General features: G+C 59.1%; 1 protein-coding gene across 1 annotated transcript; it reads right to left on the bottom strand.

The window, feature by feature from the left end:
* Positions 1 to 210: 210 nt before the first annotated feature.
* On the bottom strand, positions 211 to 15,319 carry ROBO3 (roundabout guidance receptor 3). The gene is given in 26 exon segments (XM_058041226.1): positions 211 to 407; positions 484 to 588; positions 662 to 739; positions 827 to 933; positions 2,403 to 2,570; positions 2,639 to 2,795; positions 2,885 to 3,094; positions 3,172 to 3,275; positions 3,384 to 3,510; positions 3,588 to 3,857; positions 3,860 to 4,067; positions 4,358 to 4,470; positions 4,551 to 4,770; positions 4,851 to 4,975; positions 5,205 to 5,371; positions 5,458 to 5,626; positions 5,710 to 5,791; positions 6,521 to 6,732; positions 6,823 to 6,994; positions 7,641 to 7,765; positions 7,846 to 7,973; positions 8,713 to 8,851; positions 8,926 to 9,046; positions 10,125 to 10,282; positions 11,032 to 11,358; positions 15,169 to 15,319. Coding segments are annotated over 26 exon segments (4,140 nt in total).
* Positions 15,320 to 15,584: the final 265 nt, after the last annotated feature.

Genomic DNA, 15,584 nt, shown 5'->3' with positions numbered 1-15,584 from the left:
TGTCCTTCCTTGTCCCTCCCCAGGGTCCTCATTCCTTGTGAATTCCTTGCCCCACCCCAAGAATCCCCGTTCCCCCTCACTCTGACGCCCACTGGCCACGACCTCTGTACAACCCTATTTCCGCGGAGCCATCACAAATTAAAGAACATCCCTCCGTGTCCCGTGTCCCATCCCCGTGTCCCCAGCTCTGTCACCGACTCGCCCTCCCTTCTATCGCTTCTCCCGCGGCGGGCAGGGTGCCCCGGTGCGGCGGCCGTGCCCGGCGCCCTCTCCGCGTTCCGCCGGGGTCCGGCTGCGCCCCGAGCCGTGCCCGCGGGAGCTGCCGGAGCCGCGGGACGAGACGCTGCCGGTGGTGGAGCAGCTGCCGCGGGGCAGGCACGGGGCTTTGCTGCAGGGGGGGGCCTCATCTGCAGGGGAGGGACAGGGTTGGGGCTCGGCGGTGCCACCGCAGCCCCTGCAGTCGCGGCCGGTGGCGCTGCTTACCGCGGCCCGGGCGCTGCGGGAGCCTGCGCTCGGCCCCGCTCGGCTCCGGCCCCGCTCCGGGCCCGGGGCTCTCTCCGGGCGGCGGCAGCGGCGGCGGCGGCAGCTCTGCGGCACAGGGGGAGGACAGGGCTCAGCTCCCTGAGCCTCCTGAGTCCCCCGGTTCTTCCCTCCCGCTCACCTCCCGTCTGCTTTTCCCGGCGGTAGCGGCTGCTCTTGGGCTTCAGGCGACTTTTGGAGATCGCCCCGCGGCTTTTCCCTGGGGAGGGGGGGATAGGATGGCAGCGTCAGCCCCTTCCACAGCCAGCGAGACCCCCGCCCACCCGCACGGGCCCCGGGGGCTCACCTGTGCCGGGAGGGCAGAGGGCTCGGGCTGGGCGGCCCTCGCCGGCATCCGGGGCCACCGAGGGGCTGCGTGCCCGTGGGGGGGTGCCCACACCGTGCGGGGGTCGCCTGGCAAAGAGGGGGTGGAGTGAAGGCAGCGTGGGGGGGGCTCAGGGGCCGCCACAGGGGTGGCACAACTCTCTAGAGCTGCGCCAGAGCCGGGAGAAGCCGTGTGGTACTGCCACAGCTGGATGGCAGCGGTGTAGGGGGGTGAAGCATCACAGCTGGGTGGAAGTGGCACAGCTGGATCACAGCTGGGTGGCAAAGGGGAGCTGGATGAGTGCAGTGGCACGGCTGGGGTGGAGGCCCACAGCCTGGCAAGGCTGTCATAGCAGGGCCGGCCTGCAATGGCACATCTGGAGCACAGCTGGATATAGGCTGCACAGCTGGATCACAGCTGGGGTGGCAAAGGGGAGCTGGATGAGTGCGGTGGCACAGATGGGGTAGAGGACCACAGCACGGCAAGGCTGGCCTGCAGTGGCACATCTGGAGCACAGCTGGATAGAGGCTGCACAGCTGGATTACAGCCACACAGCTGGACTGCAGTGGCACAGCTGGATCAACACACATCTGGACTGCAAGCACACTGGCAGATTACAGCGGCACAGCTAAATCATGACACACCTAGATGGTAGCACAGCTGGATTGCAACCATGCAGCTTGGTTGCAGCTGCCCAGCTGGGTCATAGCACAGCTGGAATGCAACCTGGAGCTTGACTGCAGCTGCACAGCTGGAGTGCAGTGACATGCCAGCATTGTGGTGGCACAGATGGACCATGGCACAGCTGGGGCACAGCTGGGCAGCACAGCTGGGTGATGATGGCCCACCTGACTCATGATGTGCAGCTGTATTGCAATGCCCCAGTCACCCACAATGCCATGGATGTGTGATGGCAGCACGGCCAGAGCTCAGCTGGGGAGCAGGGGTGGGTGGTGGCACCATGGATGGATCACAAAGAGACGCCTGGACCATGGTAGGACATCCAGACTCCACTGGGGCATGCAAACCCCAATGGCATGGCCAGACCACGGTGGCACAGCAGGACCAGATCATGATGGAGTGGCTGGATTGTGATGGGAGACCCAGGCCATGGTGGGACATCCAGAGCCTGATCCAGAGTCCAGTGGCAAGGCCAGACTGTGGTGGAACAGTGGGACTGGATCATGTAAACATGATTGGGCACAACATCCAGAGCTCAATGGGACACCTGGATGTCCCATCAGATGACATATCTGCACCTCAGCAGCATGGCTGGACTATGGCAGCATGGCAGAGCCAAACGGTGACAAAATGGCTGGGTTGTGATGGAACATCTGGACCATGGTGAGGCATCTTGACCCCAACAGAACATCTGGACCCCGATGAGACACCTGGAAACTAATGACACCCTAACGACACAGCTGGACCATGATGGCATGGCAGGGCTGGGTATGACAACATGGCAACGGAACACCCAGGCCATGGTGGGACATCTGGACCCCAGTGGGACATCCAGACCCCAATGGCACGGCCATACCCAGCAAGGCCCATCCCCTACCGGGGCAGGAGGGAGCCATCCAAGTCGCGGAGGCGGGGGATGTCCTCCGTGGTGCGGGGTGAGGGTGTCAGCGTGGCGGTGGAGCGGCAGCCCGAGGAGGTGGTGGGCGAGGACGCAGCGGTGGCACAGGGGATGTCCTCACCAGGGTACCACACCTCCATCCCCAACCTGCACGGTGGAGACCACAGGGTAGCTGCTGGGGGCAGCATGCCCAGCCCCCGAGCCCCCACACTCACCCTCGGGCTGCCTCTTCCTCTTCATCCTCCTCTTCCTCCTCCTTCTCCTCCTCCTGGGCGCACTGGCTGAGCTCACTGGCTGAGGGTGGCGGGGGCAGCAGCTCTGTCCAGCTCACTGCCGGTGGCTTCACTGCTTGCCCCAGCTTTGCTCTGGCCCCTGTGCCAAGGAGGGATGCTGGGGGGGCTGTGGGGAGGGCACAGCACCACGAGCACCCACGTGTGCCCCCACCCACCCGACCACCCTACCGTGCTCAGCCCGGCCACGGGGCACCTGGGAGGCTGCAGCATCCACTGGCTGGGAACCCCCCCCAGGGTAGGAGGTCCCATACTGTGAGAAGGGACGGGGGAACGCGCAGAGCTCCTCACTGTCAACCTCGATGGTGCTGTAAACCGGCCCCTCGGCAGCCCCCGCTCCAAACTGCTCCGTCTGCGCGATGTAACGGGTGATGCCAGCATCTGCAGAGGGTGACCAGCATCATCAGGGCTGACCATAACCCCCTCAAGAGCCACCCAGCCCCATGCTGACCCCTCACCATTGTAGTATCTCTCAGTGGACCCCAAACACCCGGCAGAACTGGTTGTGCTGCCACCACGCCACGCATCCGCCAGCCACGGGTAACCACTGCCAGCGGCTGCCCTGCAGGGGGACGGGGTGAAGGAATGCTGGTGCTCAGCCCTGGGGCAGGCCAGGGGGGCCAGGGGGGGTTACCTGGGGCAGGGCAGGGCAGGGGGGCCGGGGGGTTACCTGGGGTTGCTGCGCACTGGAGCCGGGAAGGCGACTGTGGAAAGAGATGGGGGTGAGGGCAGCGAGAGGCCGTACTGGGACCCCGCAGCACTCGTGGGCTTACCGGTGGGTGTGTAGGCAAAGGATGCTGCAAAGAGACAGACAGTGGGTGGCTGATGGGTGGGGGATGAAGGTGAGGGGTCCCAGGGGTGGCACCCTCTGTACCAGTGAAGTGGCTGAGCTCCTTCTTCCTCCGGCGGCGGCTGTAGAGCCAAGCAGCAAAGGCCGCGAGGACGACCCAGCAAGCGCCACCGACACCGGCAATGAAGGCTGGCTGCCTGGCTACCTCTGCTAGATGCTCAGTCAAGCTGCTCCCAGCTGCTGGCCCCGCACCTCGCTCCACCAGGGGGGCTGCAAGGGACACGGGAAAGAGGGACACACCGGCAGGGTGCCAAGGAGCCATCCCCAGCACCGCAGTGGGTGTCCCCATCATGCCCACCCATGGGGAACAGCTGTGACAATGAGGGACTCACCGATGTGGATGGGGACAGGGGCACTGCGGGCACCCACACCAGCACTGGTGGCAGCAGCAACCTCAGCACGGTAAGGGACCCCGGGGACAAGTCCCTGCAGCACTGTCGCCAGCACCGTCCCCTCCACGCTCTGGTTGATGTGGAAGCGGCTCTCATTGCCCAGGCACCAAATCTGGTGGGGACCAGGAGGAAAAGATGGGGAACACCCATAAGGACAGCATGACGTGGCATCATGAGTGGACAGAGTGGAGCTCATGGTGTCATGAGTGGACAGAGTGGAGCTCATGGTGTCATGAGAGGACAGAGTGGAGCTCATGGTGTCATGAGTGGACAGAGTGGAGTTCATGGTGTCATGAGAGGACAGAGTGGAGCTCATGGTGTCATGAGAGGACAGAGTGGAGCTCATGGTGTCATGAGTGGACAGAGTGGAGCTGCCACACCCCTGCTGCTGTCCACGCTTACCCGGTAATCGCGGATGACCCCGTTCTGCTCAGCCAGAGGTGGTGGCTGCCATGAGATGCGGACACTGGTACCATTCCCAGCCACACTGACAGCTCGTGGTGGGGCGCTGGGGGCTGCCGGTGGAGCACACATGGGCTATCACCTCCAGGCTGTCCCCAGGGACCGGCACCATCCCCTCCATCCCCGCACTCACCCGCCTCAGGGGTGCGCAGAGCCCGCACAGCACTGTCGGGACCGTGGAGGTGATGGAAGTAGGGTCGCACCTTGACCTCGTAGTCCTGGCCCCGGCGCAGCTCGGTGAGCAGGGCCCCCCGCTCCCCCGGAGCCCACACCGCCCGCGCCTCCTCCCAGCGCCCGCCGCGCTGCCGGTACAGCACCCGGTAGCCCTGAAGGAAGGGAGCCTGGTGCTCCACCTGAGGAGCCGAGGGAAGGGTGGGATGGGGGCATGATCGACACTGGGAGCCCTGCACTGGAAGGGAGGCTCAGCACTCACGGTCCAGGAGAGGTGGACGGTGCCCAGCGGCAGCACCACAGGTTCCTTCAGGTGCACAGCCACTTGTGCCAGCTCCTGCTGCACCTGCTCAGCATCCAGCCCTTGCTGCATGGGGTTGGTGTCTGCTGGAAACATGAGAGGATGGAAGGTCCATGCATATCTCCACTGGTGTCACCAAGGGAAGGAGCCATGGTGACAGCACATACCCATGGGAAACTCCACGGGCATCACTGGGAAAGGATGGACCCAAAGATTTTGGGTGCACGGGAACCTCCACTGGTGTCACCAAGTGGAGATGGACCCACGGGTGGGGGGTTTGTGGACACCTCCACTGATGTCCCTGCTGGGTCTCACCTTGGGTGCGCACAGGCTCCGAGATGCCACTGGGGTCGCTGAGCCCGTAGGCGTTGACCGCCCGCACCAAGAACAGGTAGACAGTGTCAGGGACAAGGCCGGTCACTGTGTGGGTCTCACTCTCCACATCAGCTGCCACTGTCTGCCACGGGCCACCCACTGCCTGGCTGCCAGGGGACAGGGGTGACTCGTGACAGGGTGGTATCAGGCCACCACATCATCCCTGCAGCCAGACAAGAGGCTTGTGTGATACCTGAAAGCCTCCACTATGTAAGAGGTGACATCGGTGGCACCACTGTCCTCGTTCCCTTTCCAGCTCAGGGTGACACTGCTTTTGGTGACGTTGGTGACCACAGGGGTGGAGGGTGGCCCAGGGAGGAGATCGGGTGCAGGGGAAGGCAGGGAGAGGCTGGATTCATCACCTGCAGGGAGATGCATGGAGGTCTGGGTGGCTTTGTTCCCAGGGCCACGGCGTCCCCGCTGCGGTGAGATCTCCATGACCCACCTTGTACCTCCAAGGAGATGCCCCAGCTTGTCTCACCCGCTGGGCTGGTGGTCACGCACTTGTAGAGCCCGGAGTCTCTCACCTGCAGGGGGAAGAGCTCCTGCCCCATCACCCTGAGCACCCATCACCTCAGCACCCACCACCCTGAGCACCCACCACGCTTTGTACCCACCACCCTGAGCACCCATCACCTCAGCACCCACCACGCTTCATACCCACCACCCTGCGCACCCACCACGCTTTGTACCCACCACCCTGAGCACCCATCACCTCAGCACCCACCACGCTTCATACCCACCACGCTTTGTACCCACCACCCTGAGCACCCACCACCCTGAGCACCCGCCACACTTTGTACCCACCACCCTGAGCACCCACCATGCTTTGTACCCACCACCCTGAGCACCCACCATGCTTTGTACCCACTATCCTGAGCACCCACCACACTTGGTACCCACCACCCTGAGCACCCGCCACGCTTTGTACCCACCATGCTTCGTACCCACCACCCTGAGCACCCACCATGCTTTGTACCCATCACCCTGCACACCCACCACGCTTTGTACCCACCACGCTTTGTACCCATCACCCTAAACACCCACCACACTTTGTACCCACCACCCTGAGCACCCGCCACGCTTTGTACCCACCACCCTGAGCACCCGCCACGCTTTGTACCCACCACGCTGAGCCCCAGCACTGCTTGCACCCATCATGGTGAGCGTCCACGTCCCTTTGCTCCCCCCTGGCACTCACTGCCCCCTCCCTCCCTGCAGTGCCCCCTCGAGTGCCCCTGCCGGGGCCGGCTCACCCGGAGGCCGCTGATCTGCAGGGTGCCGTTCTCCAGCAGGCTGGCACGGGGCTGCACACCTACCAGGGCACTGCCATCCTTCAGCCACCCCACGCTGCCTGCAGGGTCATGGGCCCCCGTCCCACAAGGCAGCAGCACCGTGGCCCCCACAGGCAGCACTGTCCGGTTAGTGGGGAGCAGGCTGAGCACCGGGGGGTGGAGCTCAGTGGGTGCTGCAGGGAGAAAATTGGGAATTGCTGAGTGGTGGGGTGGGTGTCACTCGTGTGCTGGACGTGCCAGCTCTGCGCTGGCACTGGACTTACCCCCTGTCACCTCCAGGCCTGCCCTGGCCAGGACACTGCCGGCCACGCTGATGGCCTGGCACAGGTAGTGGCCGGCATCGCTGGGCTGGACGTTGATGATGGTCAAAGCTCCACTGGGGCTCACCCAGACACGGCCAGAAGGGACTGGGGGCTGGCCCGGGAACAGCAGGGTCTGAGAGGGAGTGGGAATAGGGGGGGATGAGGGGTGAGAGGCAGGGAATGAGATGAGGACAGGGTTAGGGGTGAGAATGAGACTGGGGACAGGGATGGGACGGGATGGGACGGGACGAGATGGGACGGGATGGGATGGGATGGGATGCGATGGGATGGGATGGGATGGGATGGGATGGGATGGGATGGGATGGGATGGGATGGGATGGGATGGGATGGGATGGGATGGGATGGGATGGGATGGGATGCGATGGGATGGGATGCGATGGGATGGGATGGGACGGGATGGGATGGGATGGATGAGATGGGATGGGATGGGATGGGACGGGATGGGATGGGATGGGATGCGATGGGATGGGATGAGATGCGATGGGATGAAGTGGAATGAAGTATGACGGGGATTGTGATGGGAATGGAATGGGCACAGGAATGTAATAGGGACTGTGATGGGATGGTGATGAGGACAGGTAGGGATGAGGATTGGTAGTGGTGTGATGTTGAGATGGGATGAGATTGGGATGGAGATGAGATGGGGATGGAGTGGGAATTGGGATGGGGATTATGATGGAATGGAAATGCTGATGGGATTGGGATGAGGATGGGACTATGATTGGGTGTGGGGTCAAGGATGAGGGAAGGAGACAGACCTGGCTCCCCTCCTTCTGCCAGAAGACAGCGGGTGGTGGGTTTCCCTTGCTCTGGCACTGGAAAGTCACACTCTGGCCAGGGGTGACAGCTTGGTCATGGGGCCCTGTGACAAGCTGGGGGGGCACTGCAGCAATGCAGGGAGAGACAAGGGCTTGTCTGGGCACTCCACCAGCACCCAAGGGTGCTCCCCAGGGCCCCCCTTACCATGCACAGTGAGGGTGCCCGATGCCTCCGACCTGCCCACGCTGTTGTCAGCCACGCAGGTGTAGGTGCCCTCGTCCTCCACCTGCAGCTGCCTGATCCGCAGGGTGTTGTCTGGCAGCACCTCCCACCTGGAGGAACCCACGAGGCTGGGGCACCAGGAGGGCGTAAGGTGCCATGGGGTGGGGATGTAGTGAGGGTGGAGGATGTGATGGGAATGTGGGATGTGATGGGTACAGGGGAAATCTGGGATGCAGGAATATGGGAGATGTGATGGGGATGTGGGATGTGGTGGAGATGCGGAATGTGATGGGGATGGGGGATGTGATGGGGATGTGGGATGTGATGGGGATGTGGGATGTGATGGGGATTGTGGGATGTGGGAGGATGTGGGATGCAATGGGGATATGGAATGTGGGAGGATGTGGGATGCAATGGGGATGTGGGATGTGATGGGGATGTGGGATGTGATGGGGATGTGGGATGCAATGGGGATATGGAATGTGGGAGGATGTGGGATGCAATGGGGATGTGGGATGAATCAGGAATGTGGGTTGCAGTGAGGATATGGGATGTGATTGGGATTTGGGATGCGATAAGAGTGTGGGATGCAATGAGGATTTGAGATGCAAAGGGGGATGTGGAATGGGATGGAGATGTGACACAGTGGGAATGTGGAATGCAGTAGGGAGCACAGGATGTGCTGAGGATGGAGGATGTGCCAGGGTCACGGGATGCAATTACTTGATGCCATGAGGATGCCCGGTGCTCCAAGCACACCAGGCTGGCACACACTGAGCTGCCCAGCTGTACCACAGGACCCTGGCTGCCCTTGGTGTCCCTGAGCCACCCCTCTCACCCCCTACTCACCTTCCCAGTGGCATTTCACCCTCCTCCTTGCGCCAGCGCGCCGCCGGCTGCGGATCCCCCATCACCTCGCAGGCAAACTCCGCCGTGCCCTCCACCAGCACCACCTGGTTCTGGGGCCTCTTGCCAAAGGCTGGGCGCTCTGTGGGGTGGCTGTCAGTCCCAGCAGGATAGCACCCACCTCCCTGACACCCCAAACTTGAAATCCCCACGTACCAAAGACGACCAGCTCGGCCGGCTCGCTGTCCCTCTCCCCCACCACGTTGGTGGCCACGCATACATAGACGCCAGCATCACTCTTGTGAGTGCTGGCCACCATCAGCTTCCCACCACGGATCTGCAGGAGGAACAGCTCATCCCACACCCCCATCACATCCCACATCCACACTGTATCCCACACCCCCATCACATCCCACATCCCCATCACATCCCACATCCACACTGTATCCCACATCCACACTGTATCCCACACCCCCATCACATCCCACACCCCCATCACATCCCACATCCACACTGTATCCCACATCCACACTGTATCCCACATCCCCATCACATCCCACACCCCCATCACATCCCCCACCCCCATCACACACCGTACCCCCATCATGTCCCACATCCCCATCACACCCCACATCCTCATCACATCCCACATCCCCACTGCATCCTACTCCCCCACTGCATCCCACAACCCCATGACATCCCACATCCTCATTGCATACACACACACATCTCCCATCCCTATCAAATTCTGTGTCCCCACTGCATCCCGCATCCCCGCTGCATCCCACATCCCCACCTCATCCCAAATCCTCATTGCATCTCATCCTGACTGCATTCTGCATCCCCATCACATCCTGCATCCTCACTGCATCTCACATTTGCACCCACACTGTCATCACAGCCCATGTTTCCATTGCATCCCAAATCTCTGATGCATCCCATATCCCTATCCCATCCTTCATCCCCATCTCACCCCATATCCATCCCATCCTACATCCCCATCTCACCCCATATCCCTATCCCATCCTACATCGCAAATCTCACCCCATATCCCTATCCCATCCTGCATCCCCATCTCACCCCATATCCCTATCCCATCCTACATCGCAAATCTCACCCCATATCCCTATCCCATCCTACATCCCCATCTCACCCCATATCCCTATCCCATCCTACATCCCCATCTCACCCTATATCCCTAACCCATCCTACATCCCCATCTCACCCCATATCCCTATCCCATCCTACATCCCCATCTCACCCCACATCCATCCCATCACACAACTCTGCTGCGTCCCACATCCCCACCACATTCCAGATCCTCACTGCTCCCCATCCATGTCACCCCACATCCTGTGTCCCTGTAACACTCCCCATCCCCTCCATCACCTTCAGCCCAGCTCTGCCCCGCTCACCGTCAGGCGCTCGTCCTTGTCGCTGACCCGGACCCCGTTTTTCTTCCAGGACACGCTGGGCTCGGGGTGCCCGCGGGGCGGGACGCACTCCAGCACGGCCGGTTCTCCCGCCGCCACCACCACGTCCCCCGGGGGCTGTCGGAAATCGTCCCGCAGCACTGCGGGGACAGCGCGGCCTCAGCTGCCGGCCCCGCGCCCCCGGGCTGCGGCAGCACCGGGGCTCGGAATTGGCTTGAGCAGATTTTCATTTATCTTCATTGATTTTACTTGATTTTCAAATATTTTCATTTGTTAGCATTTATTTTTCATGTGTTTTCAATTATGTTCACCTCTCTTAATTTCTTTTACCATGTTTTCATTTATTTTCACTCCTTTGCAGTAATTTTCATTTATTTTCATTTATTTCCAATTATTTTCAGTTCTTTCACTATTTCTCTTCACTAATTTGCACTTATTTTTTCATTTATTTTCACTTTCAGTTATTCCCACTTTCTTTAATTTCTTTCTCCCATGTTTTAACTTATTTTCTCTTATTTACATTCATTTCCACTTCCTTACTTTTAGTTTCACTAATTTTCACTCGTTTACTTTTTTCATTTGTTTTCGCTTAGTGTCGTTTATTTCCAATATTTCATTCGTTTTTGCTTAGTGTCATTTATTTCCAATATTTCATTTGTCTTCACTTAGTGTCATTTATTTCCAATATTTCTCACTTCTTTTAATTTATTACCATTCATTCTCACTTTATTTATTCCTAATTATTTTCCTCTTATTTTTATTTATTTTCCCCTCTTCACTTGGCAACAGAGATGGCAATGTGAAAGCCACAGCTACAGGAGCAGGCTGGGCTTAGGGGCGATACCAGAACCCCAAATTTCCCTCCCTCAAATGCTCCCCCAGGACTCACCGGCCACCTCCAGGGAAGCATTGCGGCTGGTGGCCTCGCCCAGGTAATTCCTGGCCACGCAGACATAAACGCCCTCGTCGGGCTTTCCCCGCCGGCCGTGCAGGATGCGGAGGAAGAAGAGGGAGCCGCCCGGGAGGAGGGTGCGGTGGGAGCGGGGATCCTCCCGGTCCGTCTCCACCCGCTCCCCGTCCTTGTACCACTCCACCTCCGGGGCCGGCCGCCCCTCGGCCTTGCAGCTCAGCGTGGCCGGGTCCCCCTTGGTGACCAGGACATCCGTGGGGTGCTCCACGATGCGGGGAGCCGTGTCCTCCAGCTGGGCGTGGGATCCTGCAGGACAAGCGGGGAGGGGCAGGGATGGGTTTGGGGGCTGAGCATCCTTGGATTGAGTGGTGCTCTCCTGGCCCCAGACCCTGCTTTGCTTGGAAGGCAGGAGGTGAGAGATGAAATGTGGCCAGGTCCCAGCCCAGCCTGTCCCAGGGTGGGAGGGAGCAGGACCACAGAATCACAGAATCACAGAATTCAGAGGATCACAGGGTCAGAGGATCACAGAATCACAGAATTCAGAGGATCACGGAATTCAGAGGATCACAGGGTCAGAGGATCACAGAATCACAGAATTCAGAGGATCACAAAATCACAGAATCAGGTGAACACAGGGTCAGAGGATCACAGAATCACAGGATCGCAGAATTCACAGAATCAGAAGATCACAGAATGACTGGGTTGGAAAAGACCTTCAAGATCATTTGTCGGGAGTTTAGTTCAAGCATGGCTTAAAGAAAAAGGCCACGAAGGCATACGGTGAGAGAACAGTAAAAGGTAGTTGCAAAGCAGTTCCAAAAGCCGTTCCCAGGCTGATTTCTATAAACAATTAGGCTCTCTCATGCATCACTTTATAAACAATAAGGTTCTCAGACAGTCTTCCCATAACAAGCAAAACACCCTCTCTGGGAAAAGATGGCATCCTGAGAACAGATATGGAAGTTTTGGGAACCTTTCATATCACAGTGGGAACACTGGTTCTGTTTTTAATAAACAATTAATGGTATTGTAAAACAAAAGGAGTGGTTAGAGTTTTCTCTGTTAGCCTATCATAAACCTAGATTTTGGAATATGCATGAAATTAATTAACACTGTTATTTAAAGTGACTGATCGATCAATAAATCGGAGTTCGATGCATTATAGGATGGTCGTTCTCCCCTCACTTCAACAATCATTGAGTCCAACCCAGCCCCAAACCCTCAACTAAACCCTGGCACCCAGTGCCACATCCAGGCTTTGTTAAACACACCCAGGGATGGGGACTCCACCACCGCCTCAGGGCAGACAATTCCAGAACTTTATCACTCTGTAAAAAACATCTTCATAACATCCAACCTAAATTTCCCTTGGTGCAGCTGAGATCAGATGGAGAGGTGTCAGGCAAGGCCAGTGGGACAAAGCAGCCTGATGAAATGGGGATGGGACTAAATTCTCCCCAAAAAGGGATTTTTCCACCAGCTGCAAGTGCTGACTTTCTGTATCAGAGCCGGTCATTCTGGGCTGCAGAAAACGCTTAATTTTAAGTTTTTAAAAGCCCCATATTGGAGTTATGGGGCTGTTACAGAAAAAAAAACAAACAACCCTGCTAGGGCACAGGAATTAATAGATGGTCATTAATGTCAGTATAATTAATGCTCATTAATGCTGGGGCCAGCTGGGCTGAACCACGTGTGTCCCCAACACCGCCTGGGGTGTCTTGGCAGTTTGGTCCCCAGGTGTCACTGCTGGCCCAGTGGCACAGGCACACACTGCACGCCCAGCCACACGTGTGCACACAGCTGTGGGTCTGCACAGGTGCATATGAGCATTACACACACGTGCATGTGTGCTCACGTGCGTTACACACACGTGCATGTGTGCTCATGTGTGTTACACACACGTGCATGTGTGCACACGTGCATTACAAGTGCAGGTGCATGTGTGCACAAGTGCATTGCACATGTAGGTGTGTGTATACGTGTGGGCAGTCACGCACGGGTATGCACACACACACAGGTGCAACCACACACATGTGCTTGCACACACACATATGCACGTGTGTGCTTCAGGTGGGATGTGCATGTTCTGACACGCACAGATGCATGCATGTGTGTGTGCATTCGTGCAGGGTGTAAATGCACACACACACATCTGCACACATGCATGTATTTGGAGGGGGGTCCTTTCATACATACATATGTGTTCAGGCATGCAGAGGTGCACACACATGTGCACATTCACACACGGGTGTGCATGCATACACAGGCTGCACACACAGGTGCACATGCACAGGGGCACACACAGGTCCACGCACATCCATGCACATCCACACACACTCAAGTGGGGCCATGAGCCTATGTTTACCTGCATTGCTGCATGCACACACATGCACACACATGCACACACATGCACACTGTACAGACATGCACACACACGCACACTGCACGCACATGCACACTGTACACATATGCACACACATGCACGCTGTACAGACATGCACACACACGCACAACGTACAGACATGCACACACCACATGCACACTGCACATAAATGCACACATGCACATAAATGGACAGAGGCACATACATGCAAGCACCTGCGCAATGTACAGACACGCACGTGCATGCACACATGCAAATACATGCACATGCACGCACACTGTCCATAAATGCGCACATACAGACACATGCACACTGCCCATACAAGCACATATGCACATACATGCACATATGCACACTGTACGCACATGCACACTGCCCATACAAGCACATATGCACATACATGCACATATGCACACATACAGACACATGCACACTGCCCATACAAGCACATATGCACATACATGCACATATGCCCACTGTACACACATGCACATGCACACACACGCATGCACACTGCCCATAAGTGCACACACGTGCATGCACATGCACACACACCCCACACGCGTCTCCCACTCGCACACGCCCTTTCCCCTCACTCTGGGGCAGGATGTAGGGGCGCTGCAGCTTGGGGTGCCCAGGGGTTGCCATGGGGACGGGCTGTGGCTGCCATGGGGACGGAAGCGATGCTGCAGGGCACTGGGTACCCCGGGGGGCACAGCAGGGACTGAGGGGGCCGCAGCTGGGCCCGCTGACTAATTGGGACAAGCAGGGGGTCAGGGCAGGCCCCTCCCTGTGCCCGGCTGGCTGGGCAGGGGCAGGGGCTCCCAGGGGGTTCGGGAACACCCCCGCCCCCTCCCCAGCCACCTGGAGGGGCACAGACTGAAAAAGAGGGGAGAAGCTCAAAACTGAGTCAAAATTCAGTCAGACACCTCCTCCCTCACCCCTCCTTCACCCCCACTCTGCTCAGTGGGGTCATGGGGCTGGTTTGGGGACATGGGGAGGATTAGGGCACACGGAGCTGGTTGGAGGACACTGGAATGGTTCAGGAACGCAGAGAGAGTTTGGGAACACGGAGCCAGTTCCAGTCAGTAGTCTGGGATTGGCTTGGGGACACAGGGCTGGTTTGGAGAGATGGAGTCTCTCCTAGTTTTGTCTGGGAGTTGGTCTGGGCACACTGGGACAGGTTTGGGACACAGGGCTGGTCCTGGTTTGGAGACTGGGCATGGATGTAGGGAAATGAAGGCTGTTTGAGGACACTGGGTTGCCCCTGGTTAGGGGTCTGGGGACATGGGGACAACTTGGTGTCTGTCCCAGCTCACAGTCTGGCAGCTGAGGAGGAACACGGGACAGTTTGGGAACAGGGAGCTGCTTGCAGTTCCGGATTTGGGAACACGGGACTGGTTTGGGAACACCAGGACGGTCCTGACTTGGGCAGAGCGGGCTGGTGTCGGTTTGGGGTCGTGTTGACGATCTAAGGACACCACATCACTCCCAGGAGCTGGGGACAGGGAGTTGGTCCCAGAATGGGGACACGGGGCCGGCGTGGGGACACTGGGTCAGTTCCGGAGCTGTGACATGGGGCAGGTCCGGTTTGGGGACAAGGGGACAGGATGGGAATCCAGCGTGGGTGCTGGTGGGGTCCCAGCTGGGGCTGGGGTCTGTGGGTACTCCCAGCATCCCGGCTGGAGCGGGAACTCCGGGACGGGGCAGCAGAGGGAGCGGGGAGCACGTACCGTTACCGGGGCTGAGATCGGGCAGGTGGAGCGCGGCGATGGAGCGGTTGATGCCGAGCAGCAGCGAGGAGGAGGAGTTGGAGCCTTCGGCTCCCAGCGAGTCGGCGAACAGGTTCATCTGCAGCAGCGTCTTCAGCAGGTACCGCAGCATCCTGTCCCGGCTCGGCTGAGATCGGCGGGGCTCGGCTCGGCTCTGCACGGCACTACCCGGCACGGCAAAGGCTGCACTACCGACACTGCCCGGCACGGCAAAGGCTGGCTCAGCTCAGCCCGATCCGGCTCAGCCCGATCCGGCTCAGCCCAGTCCGGCTCAGTTCAGCCCGATCCGGCTCAGCTCAGTTCGGCTGGGCTCGGCTCAGCTCAGCCCGATCCGGCTCAGCTCAGTTCGGCTCAGCCCGATCCGGCTCAGCCCGATC

The sequence above is a fragment of the Melospiza georgiana genome, chromosome 27, assembly GCF_028018845.1.
Source record: "Melospiza georgiana isolate bMelGeo1 chromosome 27, bMelGeo1.pri, whole genome shotgun sequence".
Taxonomy (NCBI): domain Eukaryota; kingdom Metazoa; phylum Chordata; class Aves; order Passeriformes; family Passerellidae; genus Melospiza; species Melospiza georgiana.
The sequence above is the reverse complement of the archived record's forward strand: the minus strand, read 5'-3'. Positions and strand labels throughout refer to the sequence as shown.